Below are 22,899 nucleotides of genomic sequence, written 5' to 3'. Positions count from 1 at the left end.
AGTCTCTATCATCAACCAAAACGTCCAAAGCAGAGAAAACAAGCGCCTGGCCAACCGAATCTTCAACATGATGCCATCACCCAGTTGAACCAGACTTTGGGAAAGGGAGCCACGCCCCATCATAAGATATGCAAAAATGTCAAGGGGAGCCAAGCCCCTTCGGCGAGCCAAACTTGCTGCCACGAAGTAGATCGAATCTGCCACACCCCACCTGATTCTTGAGCAAGGATCTCCACGGATCCTAGCCTTCTTTTCCACCCCAAAGGAGCTATGGGAGGGAGGACCACTTCTGCTTCAAAAAAGTTAGGGTCGATATGATGTGTGTAGACGCAAGGGAGGGCTGTCAGGCACCCCTCCTTAGAGCAAAGCTCCGCCCTCACAGCACTGGCCTCCAAGCGTCTGCTCCCCTCCACGCTGTAGCCCCACTCCCTGCAGCGGATAGCCCCTTGAGCATCCTCGGCTCCGACTTCTCATAGGCAAAGCATGCACCAAAGTGCAGACATCGCGAACCCTAGGGCTCCAAACCTATCAGCAATCCTCGACACTAAGTAACACCTATATTTAAGGGCCAGTGGTGGGGGTGGTAATGGGATCAAGGGCGAGGAAGTTCAAGCATGAAATCGAGGGAGATCTCAGCCGCAAGAGTCAAATAAAAAACTAAACCTGGACATGCCTTAAACCTGGACAACCTGAGGCTCGGACTGCAAGGTCATCGATTCAAATCCGGATGGCATGCCTTGTTTTTTCGCTGACCAAGTGTGCTGCACCTCGTTTTTTGTGCAATCGTGTTTAGTGCGCCTCGAGAAAAAAAAAAAAAAAAACCCCAGCTTCAAGTGAAATGTGAAGCAAGTTGTCGGTGGCTCACTTTGATTTTATGGGATCTCTTGATGGCTCTCTTTCATTTTATAGGATCTCTTTAAACCTACCTTCCAGCGATATTGCGTGAGGTAAGGCCCACTGCCACTCTGGAGTCCAGCTACGATAGTTCCTTTCTGTGCTACCTGCGTTCTCCATCACCATTCTCTTCCATATTGGAGCTGCACGCCGTAGCCTTCATCCTTGCATTCACAGGTACTCCTTGGAAAACTCACAGATCCTGCTCACGCTTGAGATTAGAAGATTTTCTTCTGACGCTTCTTTTCTACAGCGCAGTCGTTTATTCAGGACGAGCTCATTAAATTATCCCACCAACTGCAACAGTCCATCACGCCTGGAAGCTTTTGATTCCTATTTTGGTTGGGGCATGAGTTCGTGTCTTGCCTTGTGGGCACGCTTCCTTTGATTTGAAGATATGCGATTGAACTTGGACTCTGTAAATACAGGCTAGGATTCTGCATTTTAAGACTCTGCATTGATCGAGGACACTCTTTCTAACCAAACCACGATCAGCATAATCTATCACTCATGGAGCCTAACAAGCAGAGATTTACTCTCGGAAGGCAATCTTCTATGGCGCCTCCCAGGCAGGATTGTGATGATGATTCATCAAGTACTTTGTCTCTTCCTGAGAAACTGGACATGGCAATGCAGTTACTTTTTCTAGCCAGCAAAGGGGATGAAGAGGGCATAAAGGCTCTCATTAGTGAAGGTGCTGATGTTGATATTGCTGATTTTGATGATCGCACTGCTCTGCATGTTGCTGCCTGTGAAGGCCATGCCAGGGTTGTCAACCTGCTAGTGAAAAAGGGAGCAAATGCAAATGCTCGAGATAGATGGGGCAGCACTGTAAGAACTTCGTATCATCTTTTGATGTGTTTCAGTTATCTGTTCATCTTTGTGCTTCTTTCATTAACCTGTTGTTCTGTATTGTTAATAATTTTCATGTTACAGCCCCTTTCAGATGCTAAACATTATGGAAACAAGGAAGTGTGTGAGATTTTGGAAAAGGCTGGTGCTAGGCTTCCAGTCAGTGGCTTGTAAATGTATTGCTTTTGTTTCTTCTAGTGAGCAGCACATACTCAGTTTAGGGTTTGACTGTATGTAGGAAAGCTCCAAGAAAGTGCCAATGCAGGTTGCGAATCCGGATGATGTGCCTGAATATGAAGTGAATCCAGCGGACTTAACCTTCTTGAAGAGGGATGAGCAGCTGTCAACAGAGGTGCTCTTACTTAGTTTTCCCTCACGTTGTGCACTTGCATGTTAACAGTTGATTGGTGGGTCGATAGTTCTATCAGAAGTACTGAAGCTTCTTGTAGTGTCAAAATTCCATATGTTACTTTCTTTCATGTGTTTAAAATGTAGCAGATCGAAGACAATTTGTTGTGCCGTAGATTTGCATCTTTTTCTGGGGTACAACATCCAAAAAAGGACATTTTAGAGTGGATGTGAATGATGCTGGGGGCACAGCGTAGGGGTTTTAGAGTCCAACCATAATTGGAACCGTCCCAATTCTTTGATGAGTGAAAGACAGGGCATTCCGTTGCCAAAAGTCTACATAACTGCAGAGATAAGCGAGTACACCATGCAATCTTCCTCTACATGGTGACATTCTCAAGTGCATCACCCATATCAGCTTACACCTTCTAATTTCGATCCAACAGCATAGCAATAGGCTCAGAATCAACCATACCATATTTTGATAAGTGTATGCGATGCATATTGCCTTTGCGACATCACCCATATCGTCTTACACCTTCTCAAGTACATCATCCATATCAGCTTACACCTTCTAATTTTGATCCAACGGCATAGCAATAGGCTCAGAATTAGCCATACCATACTTTGACAGCATATGGGATGCATATTGCCTTTGACAGCCATATACCCTCTTTTGTGTGTATGATTTCAATGAAGAAATAGCACAACTCTCCCAAATCCTTCATGTCAAACTCGTGCTTCAAGAGGCTCTTTACATGCTCAACTTCAGCCTCATGATTCCACCAATGAGCAAATCATCCACATAGACGCATATGATCACAGTACCTGCCTTATTCTCTCATACATACAAGGAGTGATCTGTATCAGCCATATGAAAACCAATAGTGAGTAAATAGACTGCAACCCTCTCATGCCAAGCTCTAGGTGCTTGCTTTAGCCCATAAAGTGCTTTCCTTAGCTTACATACATACTTGGGATGTTTCACATCCTTATATACGAGTGGTAGCTCCATATACACCTCTTCTTGTAAGTCATCATGCAAAAAATGCATTCTTCACATCCATTTGAACATTTGATGCAACACTCTATCTTTTGTTGTAGCCACTGCATTATTGGTACGGACAGTAGCCATCTTAGCTTTGAGATTTAATGTATCTCATAATCAATGCCATAAGTCTATGCATATCCTTTGGATACCAATCTAGCCTTGTACTTGCTCACTATGTCGTTCCTCATCCATAGCTTGATAACATCATCCTCAAAACAAGTAGGCTCTACATCTTGTACAATCTTTGCGACAAATGCACAATGGCGACTCACATAACTGTCATAAGTCAATCTCTGCACAAAATTCCTCACTCTCTTGGATCTATGTGGTCCAGGATCATTATTGGGTTCCCTATTTCAGCCTGTATCTTTCTTGCTCCGGTAGTTATATCAAACTCCAAGACTTTGCTCCAAGCCACTTGAACATAGTCATCATGACCTCTACTCAAATTTGGTATCCTTGGGGCATTCTTAATCTTCTCTTTGCTTTACTCGATACATCTGATAAATTTGTAGGACTTACTCTTTTATGTAACCTACCTGCCACTCAATGGGTTTTCATTGCTTGAACTTGGTGACCCTTGCAGTTGACTCAAAATTTGTGATCGTGTACACGCATTATCTACAGCCACATTATCCTTTACATTAGACCCAAAATCATTCTTTGGATCAATATGTCAATTCTTCAACTCATCAAAAACATCCGTGCTCGAGGTGTGACAGGGTTGTGACATTTATAGCCTTTGTGCCCAAGGGAATACCCAATACATACACATCTTTCAGCTTTGGGGTCCAACTTCGTTCACGACTCATCTCGCAATTGCACATAATCCAAACACTTGGTATCCCAAATCAGGTTTTCTGCTAGTAAATTGCTCCTTGGGTGTCATATTGAATAGTAGGGGGAGATGTGCAAAGAAGAAAGAGAGAGAGAGAGAGAGAGAGAGAGAGAGAGAGAGAGAGAGAGAGAGAGAGAGAGAGAGAGAGAGAGAGAGAGATATGAAATGAAATGAAGTGTTATATTAACGTCTTCAGAAGGCTAGAATGACCTATGAGACCAGAAAGTTACAATGTGGTGGATCTGAAACAAAGTCAGAATAACAAAAATGACAAAATAAAATGACAGAATAAAATTCTATGGAATCTGAAACAGCTCGATGTGATCTAAGCAGATAGGTGGGATAGCTAAATCACAGATCATAGAAGATCCAGCTAGGTGGGATAGCTAAATCACAGATCACAAAAGATCTAGCATCGATCGCTGGCGGATCTCATCAATCTCCTCCATGGTCAATAGCCTGATCGGGCGTCGTGCATGCTGGACCAAAGTGATCCGAATCCATTGATGCAACCTCCATCGATGCCGTGTAGTCCTCTGCAGTCGTGGGCATCTAGATCTCCCTAGCTCGATCGCTCGGTCGATCAGTGTGCCTCCAGTGTGAGGCGGCGAGCTCTCCTGTGGTAGTAGCTCCTCCGGGTGTCGAGTGTCCGCTTTAAAGAAGTCTGTGATCCATCTCTGAGACTGGATGACCTCTCCTCTCATCAGGCTCTCTCTGTGTCTGCGCAGCTCGAGCAAAAACAGACCCAAGCATCTCTGATCCTCGTACTGCATGACTCTGGAGAGTGGTCCGAAGTCCTTTCTGAACAAGTAGTGGAAGCGACCGCGTATCTCGTAGTAGACGGGGTAGTGGCATGTGTAGTGCAACTCTGTCTTAGGCTCCAGGTCACGTAGGAGGCATGTCCTGGCCTTTATTGGTACTCTGTTGTATCTCCCAGTCTCGATCGGCAGCTGGTATGAAGATTTGCATATCTTGCCAATAGCACATCGTATCCCATGAGACAAGTGGGTGTCCATGTATCTAGGTCTCGTCACAAAACCGTCCTCTGTAAGCTGGAGAAGATGCTCTCTGTAGAAAGCCATCTTCGTGCCCAGCTCCTGTGCTGGCTATAGCCATGTCCTCCTGATGTCTAACTGAGTCAGGTCCTTGCAAATGAGCCTGGTAATCTCGGACTGTGTTAGAGAGGGTGCATCCAGTAAGTATTGGAAGGGGGACAGTTTGTCTATATTGAACCCATGCGCTTGAAACCATGATGTCATCTCCCCATACCAGCATGCTGTATCTCCCTGCATGGCTAACTGTCGAGAGGACTCAAGTGCAAGGCAGGCATATCTGTTTCTGGGAAGTTTTTAGATGCGGTGTATGAAGGAGACGGATCTGGTGAGCGCCTCAACCACTAGTGGGGGGGCAGCTAGCTCTGCTCATATAATGGCACGTGGTACTGAAGCCTTGGCTCTAATGAGCCGTGAGATCATAGAGACTAGTGGCTTCTCCATGTCCCCCCATCCATCAGTGCAACGTGTCCTCCCATGATGGTCCAATGAAGGTCCCCAAATCTCAGCTCCATAGAGCAATGCAGAAGCCACCAGGGTGTCAAAGAGCCAGAGCTTCGTCCGAGGCTCCTGAAACTGAACATGTGAACACATCCTCTCCAATCTACCCAATGCTGCATGGGCTCTGGTCAATCTAGTCTTTGCTGCTCTTCTCAATGAAAATGCTGGTCCACTAAAAACCACTCCAAGGTAGCTGTAAGCATTTGTATACTCCACCATCTCTTGGCCGTATGTGAATGCGGACGCTGGCCTCCTGATCCACTGTGGGGTCGTATTAAATACCATGACCTTGGTTTTATCAGGGTTGACAGACAAACCACTTTCATGGGCAAAGCTATGCAAAGCATCCAAGTGACGTTGCATCCCCTTTGGAGAGTCAGAGATCAACACTATCATCAGCATATAACAATAGTGGGATCCATGTTCCTGCCAGTTGTGCACCTCTATCACCATCTCTCTCAATGTAGTCAGAAACCTCATCCACATACATACCAAACAGAGTAGGAGAGAGCGGGCAACCCTGCTTCACCCCAATAGTGGAGTGAACCGTTGTAGATAGGCCCTCTGAGGTGCGTACATGCCCCACTACTGACTTGCACAGTGCCATGACCCCCAAATGAGCTCTGTGGGTACTCCCATCTCCTGTAATCTGCGCATCACTCTAGCTCTGGGTACGGTGTCAAATGCTTTGTGGAAGTCCACAAAGCTACAATAGATCCATCTCCCATGTGATCTGCCCTCCTCAATGATGGCTCTGAGTGTCAAGATATGGTCAAGAGTAGAAAAACCTCTCTTGAATCCTGCCTGCCCGGCTGCGCGTATCCCTTCCCTCTTTGCCCATCTACTCAGTTGCTGCTCAAGAATGGATGCGTACAACCGTGCCAATGTGTGTTCGATCATGATAGTGCGATAATTCCTAGGCTCCATAGGGTCTCATGACCTGAAGATAGGTACAATAGTAGATAGGCTCCAAGTATCAGGCAAGCCCTCACACATGGCACGGTTAAACATAACTGCTAGGAGCTCTGCTAGTAGATCTCTGGCATGCATGAAGTGTTAGGTGCGGCGGAATGAATGTTTGCGCTTTGCTCAAGATGAGTGCTCCGAACTGTGCTCAAGGTTCCTTTTGTTCTTATGGAAGGTAGAGCCTTTTGTTCTTAGTGAGAGAATGCTATGATCACAAACAATGGTGCACTGTGCGTGCAAGTGTATGAGACTGAGAGATAGAGAGAGAAGAGAGAAATGACACCAGAGACGTGTAAAACCCTCCTCCAAAGGCCGCACTCTCGTCGGCGAGAGTGGTCTACCATTGATTGCACAAAGTGGTACAATGATGATGCATGAAAACTGATGCAACTCGTGACTATGTCGGTGACGACGATGGGGATGACGACGATGACTTAAGGGCTGAAATCTGCGGTCTTCTATTTGCTGTCCATAAAAACGTTATGGCTGAAAATTTGGGACTGTTTTGGGCTGCTGAAAACGCTGGTTTTGGCTGCGTTTTGAGAGGCTGAAAATGATGATCTTCTGCAATGTCTAGGGCTGAATTTGCTGCTGTTCATGAATGCTGAAAACGGAAAAAGCTGGCTTGACTTGTAGCGTTAGTGAAAACGTTGGGGATCTTGGGAGGTTGGCGATGAAGACATGCTGAAAAACGCCAGCTTGGGGGAGGTGATGATGATGACCAAAAACGCTAGGTTGATGGGAGAGGGGCTCGCCAAGGGAAGCTTGGAGAGGTCTTGCTGAGAGAGGGGAGTACTTGCTGCCTGGGGCCTGTTGTGCTCCTTGCTCATCTGCCCAAGAGTGCTAGCTTTGGTTTGCTTATATATTTTCTTAGCAAAATTGTCGTACCTACTTTTGTTGGAAAGTCACTTAAATTAATAAGTGAAAAATGTCAACAATAGGGAAAATAGGCTAAATGCACTGGAGAAACCCCCTAACTGATTCTGATGGGAATTCTGATGATCATGCTGTATGTAACCCGATGATATGCATCTATGCTAAGTGACTGGGCATGCACGGTCTACGAATAGACTCACAAAAAGTGCGAGATCACTTCTAATCTAGACTGACTGGACTGACTGAACCCTTGTCGTGATGTAGCTTGTCCACGGACACATAGGGTTGGATGTGTACGTGACATCCCCTCCTTTTCAAAGTGAGGTACTGGTACCGAACTGTATGGCGTCGAGGGAGATCGCCAATAGCATCCGGAATCCTGGAAGGGACTCTTCGCCGGCCCTCTCTGATGTGTGGGTTGTGTGGTACTTGAACTTCATAAAGGTTTGCAACGCTTGCTTCTTTGGGCCGCGCCGAAAACGACACAGTCTGCTGTGGCTTCTTCGATGCTTCAACTTCGTCTAGAGTTGTGTTTCTTCCATCTTTAAGAATCTCCATGGCTGAAAATTCTTGAAACCATTTCCAACACAAAACCATGAACATACCTATTCTATGTAAAGTGAGTGAAAAAAATCTTGTCTTCGCTAAAGACTGTGTGTGCAATGTAGATGAACATAGAGACGGAGTGACAACCCGTTCATCAAACACATGCAAACAATGAGATCGAATCTTTCTCTTATGATCTAGAGCAATCAACTTTGGCAATTCACAACGGAAATGCCCATGCTTGGTGCTCATACTTTCATGTGCTCGTTCGGAAACTGTGTCATGCCAAGGAAGAGACATGGAATGTGACTTCCTTACATACATACTTTTCAGCTTTTCATGAAAAATCCGCATACATTCGTGCTCATCCATGAGAGGAACGTGCTCAACATACAATATGTCATGCCTAGTAAAAGGGATCACATAAAGATGTTGACTAAAATACAGGAAACGATCACGAATGAAACATTCGAACATTGCGTGCGTATCAATCATGCGAACACATAATACTTTTTGTAAGGGTTCTTTCGACCTAGGCTCGAGAGCCAAGATCGATCCTTCTTGAATGATCGAATCGTCCTGTGGGGGTTCTTTGGACCTCGACTCGAAAGCCAAGATCGGCTCTTCGTGATTGATCGAATCTACAACGAGGTTAGCTTCGCTAGAAAAAGCATCCACTAACACATCATCCTTGTGAACAATCACATCATCTTAATGCAAATCATCATACTCGAGAGAAATCACATCTTGATCATGCAAATCATCATGCTCATCATTAACATCCAAATCATCATGCTTATCATTGTCAATCAAATCCTGTGTGTCATGCTTTGGAGAAAAAGAGACTGAGAGAGTCTCCTTCTTATGAATCCGTTCAATCTTGTCCTGCATATTAGTCAATACTATGCATCATGGAGCTGATCATAGTTGACACGTACGGTCACGTACGACGGGTACACGTACGAAGACGTGCGGTACTAATCGAACTAAAAAAAATTAGACGTACGGTGACGTAACGTACGATGCAAAAAAAAATCATGCGTCTTACACATGATAGATCATATGAGTCATGACATCGACCTTAGTACTTAGTACCAGGGCTAGAAACAAACATTTTTCCTAACCGATCAAAATAAGGGAAAACTTGAGTTTTCAGGTCAAAATTTGAAGCTTTTGCCGGTAATTACACTAAAACTTGTGTAAATTTGCCGGTTTTCTTAGAGGCAAGCTCAAAATCTAACCGGGATTTTATAATTTCAACCGGTTAAAATACACTAGACCCCGGCTTTTTTCTAACACTGCTTAGTACTAAATACTTGTAACTTAAGTCTTACAAGTTAGAACATGAAAGATCTGTCCATGGACATTGGAAACGGCAATGTCCGAAGAAAGAAGAATCATGATCTCCAAAGTGGTGGCGGCCATAGTAGATCCGCTACCCAAGCCTCGTCGCACATAGGTCATGGTGGTTTGAGCCAATGCAGCCATTGGGCTCTTGTTCAAATGCAGTCGAGATGCAAAACATTCCCACACCAAAAATCGCCCCGCAAAAAAAAAAAAAAAAAAAAAAAAAAAGACGGACGACTCATGTACGGAACACACGAGTCGTACGGAACGTCCCGTATGTCGAACGTGGACAACCCTGGAGCTGATGGTTATATTGTCTTGTGGGTGACTACCATGGGTCTATACCTTGCACTTTCCTTCAAGGGTGAATGTGGGATTATCCTGGATTCATCTAGGTATATATAATGAACAATGTCCTCTCCATGAATGACAATGGGAGAATCACTTTTGGTATAGAGAGTGAAAGTGTTAGCCTCCCAATCAATGAGAGGGCTAGCATCATGAAACCATCGAATGCCTAAAATCATATCACATCAGCCTCCCAATCAATGAGAGGGCTAGCATCACGAAACCATCGAATGCCTAAAATCATATCACATCCTAAGAGAGGAGAGACAACAAATCTTCTAGTGAAGGTGGCTTTTTGAATTGCAAACAACACATCAAGGCACTCCTCCGTGATGAGAGCTCCATACTTGTTGCTCAAGGTTCCTTTTAGTTCTTAGGGAAAGAGAGAACTTTCCGTCTTATGGAGAGTGCTATGATCACGAACAAAGTGAGTGGATATTGTGCGTGCAAGTGAATGAGACTGAGAGAAGGAGAGAGAAGAGATACGACACCGAGAGGTTGTAAAACTCTCCTCTGAAGGCCCCACTCTCGTCGGCGAGAGTGGTCTATTCTTGATTGCACAAAGGTGTACAATGCGTATGCAATGGACTATGCAACTTGGTCTATGCCGATGACGACGACGACGACGACGACGACGACGATGGCTGAAATCTGGGATCTTCTTGATGCTGAATTTCTGGGACTGTTTCAAGGCTGAAAATGACTGTTTTGGCTGCGTTTTCTTGGCTGAAAAATGAGGTTTCTTAGGGCTGAAAACTGATGGTCTTTACGGGCTGAATCTGCTACACTTTAGGTGAATATTGCCGGTCTTAATTTGCTGCTGAAAAACGCCAGGGGCTGAAATTGGTCCTTTTGTCGCCGGGGTTCTGCAAATGCAAAAACGCTAGGCTGATGTGCTGTGTGGTGATGACGCCGGGGCTGATCTGCTGTGCACAAATCGCCAAGGCTGATCTGATGCAAAAACGCTAGGTCTTCTGTGGAGAAAACGCCAGAGTAGTCGCGGGGGTTGGTCTTGCTGAGAAGTTGCCTGCTGAGCAAGGTGCTCCTACTGCCTCTTCTGTTGTGGAGTGCTAACTTGGGTTTGCTTATATATTAGCTTAGCAAAATTGCCCTACCTACTTTTGTTGGAAAGTCACTTAAAAATAATAAGTGAAAATACCAATAAATAGGAAAATAGGCTAAATGCACTGGAAAATTCCCCTAACTGATGCTAATGGATTCTGATGGGAATTCCGATGATCATGCTGTGTGCAACTGTAGGATATGCATCTATGCTAAGTGACTGGGCATGCACGGTCTACGAATAGACTCACAAAAGTGCCATATCACTGCTAATCTAGACTTGACTAAACTGACTGAACCCTGCTGTGGTGTAGCTTGTCCACGGACACATAGGGTTGGGTTGTGTCACGTGACAATACTGGGAAGAAAGGCAGAGACCTCGATAAGAGATCTCTGACTAACTTCGAGGCGGCCTCTCTCAACAAGAGAGGGACCGATCACATCATACATACTACCTGGGTCAAACAATATGACAAAACGGTGCCCCAACGTACGACCACAACATTTAATGAGAGAATCATCAATGGGAGGGCCATGAGAAACTTGGGGCACGCTCGTGTTATCATTAATTGCATTGACGGAGGAAGTGGGTTCTGTGGATTCTTTAGATTCAAGCTTAGGACATGTTCTTTTTATGCGACCCTTAATGTGACAATGAAAACAACGACCTTCCTTAGAATAAGCGCTTTGCTCTTCCAACGTGATGTATCCTCCTACAATTCCTTGTGCTACCTTTTCATCTGGAGTAACCTTAGGTTTAGCAATTGTGTTAGCCTTACCCTTAGTTTCATTAGAAGAATTCTTTTCTGAGAGACTGTTGGAAGATTGGTTGGAAGAGTTACCATTCTTACCGTTCTTACTATTTTGAGGGTTCTGAGAAGTCTGCGAGGTACTTGTGGACGTCTTGTTCTCCTTAGGCTTTCCCTTGTTGTGCTTCATCTCCTGTGCGAGACCAATCGCTACCGCCTTGTTGAGATCGATTGGATCGAAGACTTCTACATCAAACTTGATATAGTCGTCTAATCCAAAAAGGAATGCCTCTTTGCGTTCATCATCCGACTTGCGTAATTGGGTACCTAGGTGCAAAACACGATTAGAAAAAGACATAACCGGCATACCATTTTGCTTGAGAGCGCGCCGATCGGCCTTCAATCGTGCGAGATATTGAGGTGGCATAAACCGCGCCTTGAGCTTGTCTTGGAAATCAGTCCAATTGAAGGAAAGGGGCGTGAATTTTTCGGCTTCCTCTAGGTGCGCGGCTAGCTGTGCCTCTTGCCATGCGTGGTACCAATTGATGGTATCATCGGCAAGGTACATAGCTGTCATCAAAACTTTGTTATTTTCTGTTTTTTCAGTTGTCGCAAAATAAGCTTTAAATTGATGCAACCAAGAATGAATAACCGTAGCGTCCATCTTACCATCATACTTACTGAAAGTCAACTTCTCGGTGACTGGGTTGTTGGAATCCGCATCGTGGCTTGCACCACTTGAGGAACTCCCACGATCTTTGGTTGGTTCGGTCTTTGAGGCTAGCACTTGTCGAAGCAATTCTTGAGTGTGTAGCTTCACGCTCGGCCTCCCTTTTTGCTTTTCGTTCATTTCGTTCATCGTGCTCGTGTTCGAAAGCAAGGCGATTTGTTTCTTGTTGTGCCAACGCAACTCGATTCGCTTCTTGTTGTTGTATTGCATTTCTTTCATTGCGTTCCAAAGTAATGCGAGTCGCTTCTTGTTGTGCCAGCATCATGTCCATCATTGTCTTGACCATCATCTCCATAGGAGTTAGTACAACTTGTGGCGTAGTTGGCGAAGGGGGAGGATCGAAAAAATCTCGTGGTGGGAAAAATTCTTCGTCGCCTCTCTCATGCTCATCACCTGTATGCGAAATATCCATTCCGCTTCGGGTGACGACCATGCACTATGATCTTTGGTTCTTAAGTCCACGAGGAACTTGGGTTCTTGAGGGTCTTGAGGTTCTTGAGGGTCTTGAGGTTTTCTTTCGCTTGCAAACCGTGCTTGAGAAGGATCTTCTCTTCACCCGAGTTCTACTCCTTTCTGCGGGCGCACCCCTTGGTGGCCTTGCGCTCACACCAAGGTTCCTTTTTCCCACCTCACGTCGATTGGCCGGCCGCTAAGTGCACGGTCCGCTCTCAATGAGTGAAAAGAGATACAAGGGGAGGCTGGACAAGCCCTTCTTTCTTGGGATTCCTGTCACTCTTCAAAAAACACGATTAGCAATCGACACGCCCAAGTGAACTTGGGTTCGTGCGACCTCAACAAGCAAAAAGAATTTCTTGTGATTTTTGTGGTTCTTTCCTTGAGTGATACAGAACACTGCCAAAGCTCTGATACCAATGTTAGGTGCAGCGGAATGAATATTTGCGCTTTGCTCAAGACGAGTGCTCCGAACTGTGCTCAAGGTTCCTTTTGTTCTTATGGAAGGTAGAGCCTTTCGTTCTTAGTGAGAGAATGCTATGATCTCAAACAACGGTGAATGGACACTGTGCGTGCAAGTGTATGAGATTGAGAGATAGAGAGAGGAGAGATACGACACCAAAGACGTGTAAAACCCTCCTCTGAAGGCCCCACTCTTGTCGGCGAGAGTGGTCTACTATTGATTGCACAAAGTGGTACAATGATGATGCATGAAAACTGATGCAACTCGTGACTATGTCGGTGACGATGACGGGGATGACGACGACGACTTAAGGGCTGAAATCTGCGGTCTTCTATCTGCTGTCCATAAAAACGCTATGGCTGAAAATCTGGGACTGTTTCGGGCTGTTGAAAACGCTGGTTTTGGCTGCGTTTTGAGAGGCTGAAAATGACGATCTTTTGCAATGTCTAGGGCTGAATCTGCTGCTGTTCATGAATGCTGAAAACGGAAAACGTTGGCTTGGCTTGTAGCGTTAGTGAAAATGCTGGGGATCTAGGGAGGTTGGCGATGAAGATAGGCTGAAAAACGCCAGCTTGGGGGAGGTGATGATGATGACCAAAAACGCTAGGTTGATGGGAGAGGGGCTGGCCAAGGGAAGCTTGGAGAGGTCTTGCCGAGAGAGGGGAGTACCTGCTGCCTGGGGCCTGTTGTGCTCCTTGCTCATCTGCCCAAGAGTACTAGCTTTGGCTTATATATTTTCTTAGCAAAATTGCCCTACCTACTTTTGTTGGAAAGTCACTTAAATTAATAAGTGAAAAATGCCAAAAATAGGGAAAATAGGCTAAATGCACTGGAAAAATCCCCTAACTGATTCTAATGGATTCTGATGGGAATTTTGATGATCATGCTGTGTGCAACCAAAGGATATGCATCTATGCTAAGGGATTGGGCATGCACGGTCTACGAATAGACTCACAAAAAGTGCCAGATCACTTCTAATCTAGACTGATTGGATTGACTGAACCCTTGTCGTGCTGTAGCTTGTCCACGGACACATAGGGGTGGATGTGTCACGTGACATGAAGTGCTCAGCCACTAAACCCTCACGATCATATGCTCTCCCAGTCCTCATCCTGTCAATGGCCTTCCTCACCATCTCAGCGGTGAAAAAAGCACATGTGTGGGGGCATGGATCGGGGGGGTCGGGAAGGGACGGTTGTCCAGGAACTGTGTACAGAGATGACGCGTAGTGGTCCCAAGCCTCTGTGGAGGTAATGGTAGGGGGAGGGGAGTGCTCATGAAAGAGCCGCCATGCCTCACGTGAGTCCCGACTCAAGAATAGTTGGTATAGATCCTACTCTAGGCGAGCCAAAAATACCCTCTTCTTCCGTCGCACTAGTCGTCGGAAGTCAATCTGTGACCGTCTGTGAGTGATGTCCCCCAAAAGCACCTCCCTCTGAAGTCTAACACCGGGTGGGGTCCTAAATCCCCCTCCAAGGGCGTGCGTCTTTATTGCTAGAGAGGTATTTTCTTTAGATTGCACAAATACTGATACAATGGTCCTAGGTGCTGAGATGCTGATGGGATCTTGTGGTGGATGCTTGGATGTGTGAGGCTAAAGACTTAAACTGCAAAACGCTAGGGGAACTGCTAGGGATCTACAAACTTGACGAGGCTATGGGTTGATCTGCTATTGTTGATGTTGAGGGTGTTGATGATGACGATGGGAATGGGCTGAAATCTGAAAATTGTCGGATGAATGTGCAAATTGTAGCAACGCTGGCTGATTTGCTGTGTGATGGTGGAAATTGCTCATGCTAGGGATTATCTGGAATTGTGGGGCTGATTCGGTTGTGTGGGCTGATACTGGGCGAAAACGCCATGGTACTGGGGATGGTTTTCAAGTGCAGCGAAAGAGTTTAAGGATTTAGCTCAGATCTAGTACTCCACATGTCACGAGGACGTGGCAACTGCTAACCTTAGTTGTTGGTTTCTTTCCAATGATTTTTGTTTTATTTTTGAGACACTCTTTTTGAAGTTGCAAATGGTCGGACATTGTATGGCCAATGTGAACGGTAGTTTCACCCGCAAACAGGAAGTTGGTGTGCATTGGAACTCATAAAGTAAGAGGATGTCTAGGCTCAGTTCAAGATCATGTAGGTCCCCCGTCGCACTTAGCAAGTTGGTGGATACTAGGAAGTGAACTCAATAAAGGCATAAAGTCAAGGTGGGATCACCAAAAGAAAATACCCAACAGTTGGGCCACATTGCATTTTTGGATGCGGTCCCAATGGGGATAGATCGTCGGAAGACCAGTGGAAGCCCAACGGAAGCATCTCCTAAAAATTAGGAAACTGCTATTTTGGGCCGTGAAATGTGTTCGCGTCATTACAGGGCGGTTTTGTTGTGTTTTCAGCGATACGTAGGTTTTGGCAACCGTGAAAATCTTCCCCTTTTTGCATCTATTTGTTCACAGATGCATTACAGGTTAAGGCCAGAAGAGGGGGCGCTCGATTTATGGTGGAGGGATGCTTCATTGAGAACCTGTCACAGGTTAAGAGCTATGGAGTGCTTCCTTTCCCTCTCATGTATAGTGTGGTGCTAGGAGTGATGCCCTGCACACTACACACTGCTCTCTCTCTCTCCCTTGCGTGCAGTTATGTGATGCCCCACAAGAGGGCTTTTCATTTGATTGATGTACAGTTGTGTGGGTTCATGCGCGATTGCCAAGGGAAGAGCCTCTTGCACAGGTATTGGATTAGCTAGTGGCTAATCCCCCGCTGGTACAGGTGAATTCGGAGAGGTTTCACGTGAGAAATCTCGTCCAATTCAAAGGGCTAGTAGCCCTACAGGTGCGGGAGCTCGAGGACTTGCTACGGATGCGATCGGCACGCGGAACGGCCCAAAACAGGGAATTACAGCCTGCTGTGTATTTTTGCAGGTTTAGGGTTTCGGCCCTAAACGGTCCCTAATACCCCCAGGAGGTTCTGGGACGCGAGGGGACCGCTGTACAGGTGATCTGGCGCATTTTCGGGGCAGAAACCAGAGAATTCAGCGTGCTGCAGATTCTCGCCAGGGTTTGCAAAGTGTCTGTATGCGTCGGGAAAGTCATCTATTGCGTGGGGATACTGTCTGTGAAGCGTCCTAGTACAGTTATGTTGCCGAAGTCGGGCTAGAACAGGTGGATTTCAGCCCGGATTATGCGGGACAGCTTGTAGGAAATCACAGGTTGTATTCCCTGTGTTAAAGAATAAAGAAATACCGGAAGGGGCGCCAATTTTGGGGCCTACAGGTTGCCGGAGTCTGCTCGAAGCATTCTAGCTTTCGAGTCGTGTGTGTGCTTAAGTGTTAATTCCCATCAGGTTTCCTTTGCACGTTCTCTTTGTGTGTGTCTAAAGTAAAGAATTTCGGGTGAAAGCTAAAGCCTACCACCCCCATGGGTCGGTTTCACCACACAAACACAAGGTAACTTTACTTCACTTGAAAAGAGAAACTGAATTGAACACAACGAACGAGAGAGACGTAGAGAGAGAAAAGAGGGACGACATAGGAGGTCGGTCTCAACCACCCTCAAGGGTCCCCTTGCTCTGTTGCCCTAGCAAGTACTTGCTTCATTGACTTGCATAATGCTGATACAAAGATCTTGAATGATGAATGCTAACGGGTACTTTGTGAATCTACTTGGTATTGTTGTGGGTACTTGCTATAGATGCTGGGTACTGATGGTACTTGATGTAGATGCGGGGTATTGTGAGGAAGTGCTGAATACTGAAAATGCTAAGGGTGAAGGGCTGGAATTCTGCAACTTGATTGCGACAATGCTGAGAACTGATGACGCTGGTGGTGCTGAAAATGCTAGGCTGATGCTGGCAATGATGGCTCAATGCAATGGTACTGGCTGAGGCTGGAAAACGTTGATGGGCTGAAATCGATGGTACTGGCTGATGCTGAAAAACGTTGATGGGCTGCGGGTGCTGGTACTGCTTCTTGCTTCTTGCCTAAAATGCTGGAGGAAAACTGGGTCAAGCAGTATAAATCCAGAGTCTCCACGATTTTACCCAACAGTGCTAAAAGTCACTTATTTTTAAGTTGAGAGCCTACTAATAAGAGGTGATTCACACGTCTATATGTTGCATGACTGAATTGTGCAAGAGAGGGTATGCAACTACGACCTGCCTGAACATGCACGTCTTGCTAGAGGCTCACAAAGTGCCAAGCTAGGTCCTACGCTAGACTAAGACTGACTCTAGACGGTAGCAGAAGCTTGTCCACGTGGCGCAAGTGTAGTGCATACATGACAATGCTGTTGCTTGTACTGTGGGTTCTGTACATATGCTTGAGAAGCGACCCTAGGGGTCACTTATATATGAAATTAAATATGGGTCGGGCAATCTCATAAAAAACCCTACGATTTCTTAAAATGTCACTTATTAGTGAGTTAACAAACTTACTTATATAAGAGGTGCTGCACATGCAGGTAAATACCTGATTTAGGTACTATTACGAGTGTATGGGAACACTCCCTAGGGCCTACACCTAGCAAACATTAGCTGTGCTCATATGCAATCAGAGGGTATGCAACTAATCTAAGTGCTTGGACATGGACGTCTTGCGTACAGGCTCACAAGAGTGCAAGAACACTTCCTATGTTCCTAGGCTATCCTAAACCCTAGAAGGAGGAGTTAGTTTGTTCACGTGCACATAGGGTTAGATGTTCGTGATAGGGTCTGAGGTGTTGGTTTGGGACTGTTTCATGAAAATGCTAGGGTTGGACGCACTAAGGGAAAAACACTAGGGGATGGCTAATGCTATGGAAAAACGCCAAGGTACTGGGGGTGCAAGGGCGTTGAGTGCCCATGCACTGGGTTCTATAGCTCTTTGATGAACAAAGTGAACCTTGGGGTGCCATACCAAAGGGTAAGGCGTCCCGGCCAATGTAGTGCTTGGCGCTAGGCTACAGGGAAGTTTTCATTTCCTAGCCTAGTTATAAATTCAATGTGCTAATGTGTATACGAATGGAGACGATCGGAAGTGAACTAATAACTTCAGGTTTGCAAAACATGCGTTGTACCGATTGAACTACGCCTCGCCCTCGTTACTGAATGGAGACGATCGAAAGTGAACTAATAACTTTAGGCTTGCAAAACATGCGTTGTACTGATTGAACTACGCCTCGTCCTCGTTATGTCACGTGCACATCTAACCCTATGCGTACCTGGACAAGCTACTTCATGACATGGGTTCATTTCAGCTAGGTTAGGAAGTGATCTGGCACTTTTGTGAGTCTATTCGTAGAACGTGCATGTCCGGACACTTAGAGTAGATGCATATCCTCTGGTTGCACACAGTATGATCATCAGAACCCATCAGGAGCATTTTTACAGTGCATAGATCTATTTTCCCTATTTTAGCCAATTTTCACTTATTATTTTTAAGTGACTTTTGTTGGGAACTGGGTAGGGCAAATTAGCCAAGCATGTATATAAAGAAAACTAGCGATAGCACTTTCTGGCAGAAGAGGCAGCAGGAACCGAGGTTCAACAGGCACCTTCTCAACAAGACTCCCCCCCACACTAGCAGAGCTAGCGTTTTTGCATGTGGAGGCCTAGCGTTTTCATCCACAGCAAGGCCTAGCGTTTTTGCATGACAGACCAGTCTTGGCGTTTTGCATTCCAGATCAGCCCCGATAATTGCAGAACATCTAACCCCATGTGTACGTGGACAAGCTACTTCATGACATGGGTTCAGTTCAATTCAGTTAGCCTAGCTTAGGAAGTGTTCTCACACCTTTGTGAGTCTGTTCGCAGACCGTGCATGTTCAGACACTTAGAGTAGATGTATATCCTTTGGTTGCACACAGCATGACCATCAGATTTCAGTTAGAACCCATTAGGAGCATTTTTACAGTGCATATTTCCTATTTTTCCCAACAAAAGTCGCTTATTATTTTTAAGTGACTTTTGTTGGGAAATTGGGTAGGGAAATTTGACTCAGCCAGTATATAAGAAACCCTAGCGCTAGCACTTTCTGGCAGCAGAGGCAGCAGGGACCTGACATCCAACAGTGCACCTTCTCAGCAAGACCCCCCCCCGGGCAGATGACTTAGCGTTTTCAGCCAAAGACCAGCCAGCGTTTTCTTCAGCTTTGTAGATCAGCCCAGCGTTTTGCATTTGCAACAGCCTGGCGACAACAGAACACAGCAAATCACTAGCGTTTTTGCATCAGACTCCAGATCAGCCCTAGCGTTTTTGGATCAGCAGGATAGCTTAGCATTTTGCAGATTCGCCGCGACAGAACCACTAGAAGCATCAACGTTTTCAGTTTTCAGCGTATAGACTCCGCACTAGAACCCCCAAACCTCGTAGATCTCACCGTCTCACAGCAGATCCTCGCCGCACGGTTAGATCAGCCCAAGTTTGCAGATTCAGCCCGGAAAACACAGATTTCAGCATCTGCATTTTCAGCGCGTGGTCGTTGCATCGTCGTCATCGACATAGAGTCAGAACTCAGTAGATAAAGATTTGCAGGTTTCAGCCATTAGCGTTTTCAGATTTCAGGCCGTCTCGTCATCGTCCTCATCGTCGGCAAGTCCAAAGCATTGTAGAGTTTTGTGCAATCAATAGTAGAGAGGAGGGTTTGACACATTCTGGTTGGGCCTTCGGAGGAGGGTTTGACACATTCTGGTGTCGTATTCTTCTCTCTCTATCTCTCAGTCTCATGCCCCTTCATTCACAGTGTTCACCACTTTGTTTGTGTCCATTGCACTCTCTCACTAAAGGAACGGAAGGCTCTCCTTTCGTAAGTAAAAGGAACCCTTGAGCACAGTTCGGAGCACTCATCTTGAGCAAAGTTCAACATTCACTTCCACTGCACCTTACATGTGGCCCCTTGCCCACCTTGTTATGCTTGTGTCTGGGTCGCCCATGTTGAAAATTAATGGGTTGTGTGTGGTTGCCCATATTGGAATGGGTTGTATTTGAGTCGCCTATCTTTCCGCCTTGCATGGAGTGCCTCTCGGCTCTCCTTTCAAGCTTGGACTGCCCGTGTGTCCACCTGCCATGCATGTGCTGCCCATGTGCCCACTTTCCTTGATTGTGTGGCCAAGGGGTCCACTTTCTTTGCATTTTTTGCCACATTTGGGGTCGCCTGAGTGCTAGGTGTCCTGCTGCCATGCGTGTCCTGAAGCTCCTCCCCCACGGCACCTTGTAAGCTCCGCAAGTTTCTCAAGTTTCTCAAGCTCTTCCTGCAAAATTTGGACAACATTAAAACAGGTGCGGGACAGTTGCAGGTAAGCAAGCATAACAAAGGTTCATAGGACAATTTGGTTATAGGAGCTATTTATACATGCAGGATAGGATAGAATAAATCTAGAGGATCAATAGGATTAAGATGGTCTTATCTAGAGGTATCCATTCCTTAGGAACCTAACAATGATGTGTTTTTTGGCTGGAAGAAAGCGGTAAAACTAGCAGAAGACCCTATATACAATATATACTAATCCAAAAAGAGATTCATAAATAATAAGATGATTTAGTACATAAAGGCTTTTGTGAAATAGAATGCATCAGATCTGCATAAATGGCATGCACAATATGGGTGATTTTGGCATGCAGAGGATATAACATAAATCATAGGGTTTGTGGTTTTGTGCACGCTTGGGATGTATTTAGTGATAAAAGCATTGAACCATAATAGGTTGTGCTAAACTGCTCTATGTTTGGATAGAAGAAGCCCCCCTTCTTCTGTCTAGTCCAAGTCTACTATTGTAAAGATAGTCAGTTTTTTCTGATGTCTCAGATTCCAGAGTCCATGGTTTATGTCTTAAGTCTTTGTCCTATTTCTTGGGCATATGATGTCGAGTATCAGGATTACAGTTGGCAGACAAGCTAAAACATTGGTGTTAAGTGTGTCATCCAATGAAAACATGGTGTTTCAAGTGTCATCCGCTTGTTGGTTCATTTTCTTGATAGCTCTAACCATTTCGCCCATGAACATTGATAGCTAGTAGTGAGCTATCTGGGTTCAAACAGTGAATGTTAAGTCTGTTTCTTATTTGCTAAGAGTCAAAGTTGTGCCTGCACTATGAATCGTGTGTTATCTTGCATAAAGACATCATCAAGTACTGTATGTTGTCTCAATGATGTTTGTATGTATGTGTAGTATCGAGTTGCCAAGTGGCATGGGATACATGTCTACGTGAAGGAAATTCCTGGGGAGTTATCAAACCAGCCCCAAATTGTGTGAGTGAACAGCTTTACCATATGTGAAATCAAAGTTTCCAGGGTTAGCCTGTAGATGTTTTCCTACAGGTTATGGAAATGTTTTGTAACAGATTGTTTGAATATGACAGTGCTGGCTTTCGGGCAGAACTTGCTTTGTTGCAAAAGTTGCGCCATCCAAATATTGTGCAATTTCTAGGGGCAGTAACTCAAAGCACTCCCATGCGCATCATCTTGGAATATTGTGTTGGGGTATGCTGGCTTTTCCATTTTAATCGTCCTTTTTTTGTTAGGCTTGCAAATTGGATTAAGAAGGCGCTTCTTACGTTGTGTGAGCTGATGTTAGAAAATCTTAACATGGTAGCTAGAGACTTTGTTATAGATGCAAATGGTGCTTGTACATGATAATATAGAGAGAGTCAAAGAAAGATCTTGAAGTCCATCCATTTGTGGTAAGAGTGACTTTTGGAGTTTAAAGGCAAAACTCTTTCAAGGCCTTGACCCTTTGTTAATTGCTGCATATGTAGGAAGTGGGAATGAATGGCCCTTAACATGGTAGCTAGAGACTTTGTTATAGATGCAAATGGTGCTTGTACATGATAATATAGAGAGAGTCAAAGAAAGATCTTGAAGTCCATCCATTTGTGGTAAGAGTGACTTTTGGAGTTTAAAGGCAAAACTCTTTCAAGGCCTTGACCCTTTGTTAATTGCTGCATATGTAGGAAGTGGGAATGAATGGCCCTGCATGGAAAACCGTTTTAGATGTCAGGTCTAGTTAGTTGAGTGACCTCAATATGTTCTGACGTACTGTTTGTTCATGTTTGCTCTTGTTAGAGGTCCAAGGATTCTCCTGTGCTGACTTTTCAATTCAGTATCCCCCCCGCAAAAAGAAAGGAAAAGAAAAACTTTTGGAGGGGGAAGGGACCCTTATGGGTGAAGTCTTTTGTGATTACAAGCTTAGCACCTGATTTTTCGGTCCAGCTGAAAACAAGCTATTTGCTGTAAGGAGTTATAGGATCATATGACTGCCATAGAGCGCAAACATGAAAAGGAATGTATTGATACTTAACAGTCAAAGCCAGTACCAGAACTGTCTGGCTGTCAAGATATCTTGTCAGAAATTATAGATTTTTGCTTAAGTGTATGTATATTGTTACACATGTCCCCACCTCCATGTTGCATGAGGAGTGACAATGCTTTTCTAATGTTATTATTTAGCTTGCTTGGTGATTCTGGATGCTTTATTTTTGTCTAGGGCGATCTTCATGGCTATCTACTGAGAAAAAGATGTCTCGAAGTTGGCAAAGCAGTCGTTTATGCGCTGGACATAGCAAGGTGGGTTTATAGAAATATTTTATGAATCATGTTGAATGACAAGGTCAGACTCAACTCTTGAAATTTGTATTTAGCAGTGTACGTCCATGAATATACATAGGCCTTTATCTGTCCAGTCTCCTGCAAGCACCAGTTACAAAAAATGTAAACTAACAACATTATAATAAAGTCTAGCAATATATCACATGAGATTGGCCTTTCAGGGTGAGGTGGCTCTTGATCAACGGTTGGATGCTCATGGGCAGGCTGTTCGAGTAGTGGGCTCTTTGGGGAGATGGTCGTGTTGATCC

The 22,899-nt window shown here is 45.1% G+C and overlaps 1 protein-coding gene across 3 annotated transcripts in view; it reads left to right on the top strand.

Moving 5' to 3' along the window:
• The first annotated feature begins 913 nt into the window (after positions 1-913).
• LOC147455129 (integrin-linked protein kinase 1-like) overlaps positions 914-22,899 on the top strand; it is a 103,322-nt gene continuing 81,336 nt past the window's right edge. For 2 of the 3 annotated variants that reach the window (XM_086513961.1, XM_086513963.1), the window contains exons 1-7: positions 914-1,071; positions 1,153-1,725; positions 1,831-1,905; positions 1,985-2,098; positions 21,216-21,295; positions 21,406-21,526; positions 22,530-22,609. In XM_086513961.1, the coding sequence (XP_086370087.1) occupies positions 1,405-1,725; positions 1,831-1,905; positions 1,985-2,098; positions 21,216-21,295; positions 21,406-21,526; positions 22,530-22,609 (791 nt within the window). In that variant the 5' untranslated portion in view covers positions 914-1,071; positions 1,153-1,404. The remainder of the gene's footprint in view (positions 1,072-1,152; positions 1,726-1,830; positions 1,906-1,984; positions 2,099-21,215; positions 21,296-21,405; positions 21,527-22,529; positions 22,610-22,899) is intronic. The other variant, XM_086513962.1, reaches the window with a different exon arrangement.

The sequence above is a fragment of the Adiantum capillus-veneris genome, chromosome 6 (assembly GCF_014529385.1).
Source record: "Adiantum capillus-veneris isolate H3 chromosome 6, ASM1452938v2, whole genome shotgun sequence".
Lineage (NCBI taxonomy): Eukaryota > Viridiplantae > Streptophyta > Polypodiopsida > Polypodiales > Pteridaceae > Adiantum > Adiantum capillus-veneris.
This window is presented reverse-complemented; position numbering and strand designations above follow the sequence as displayed.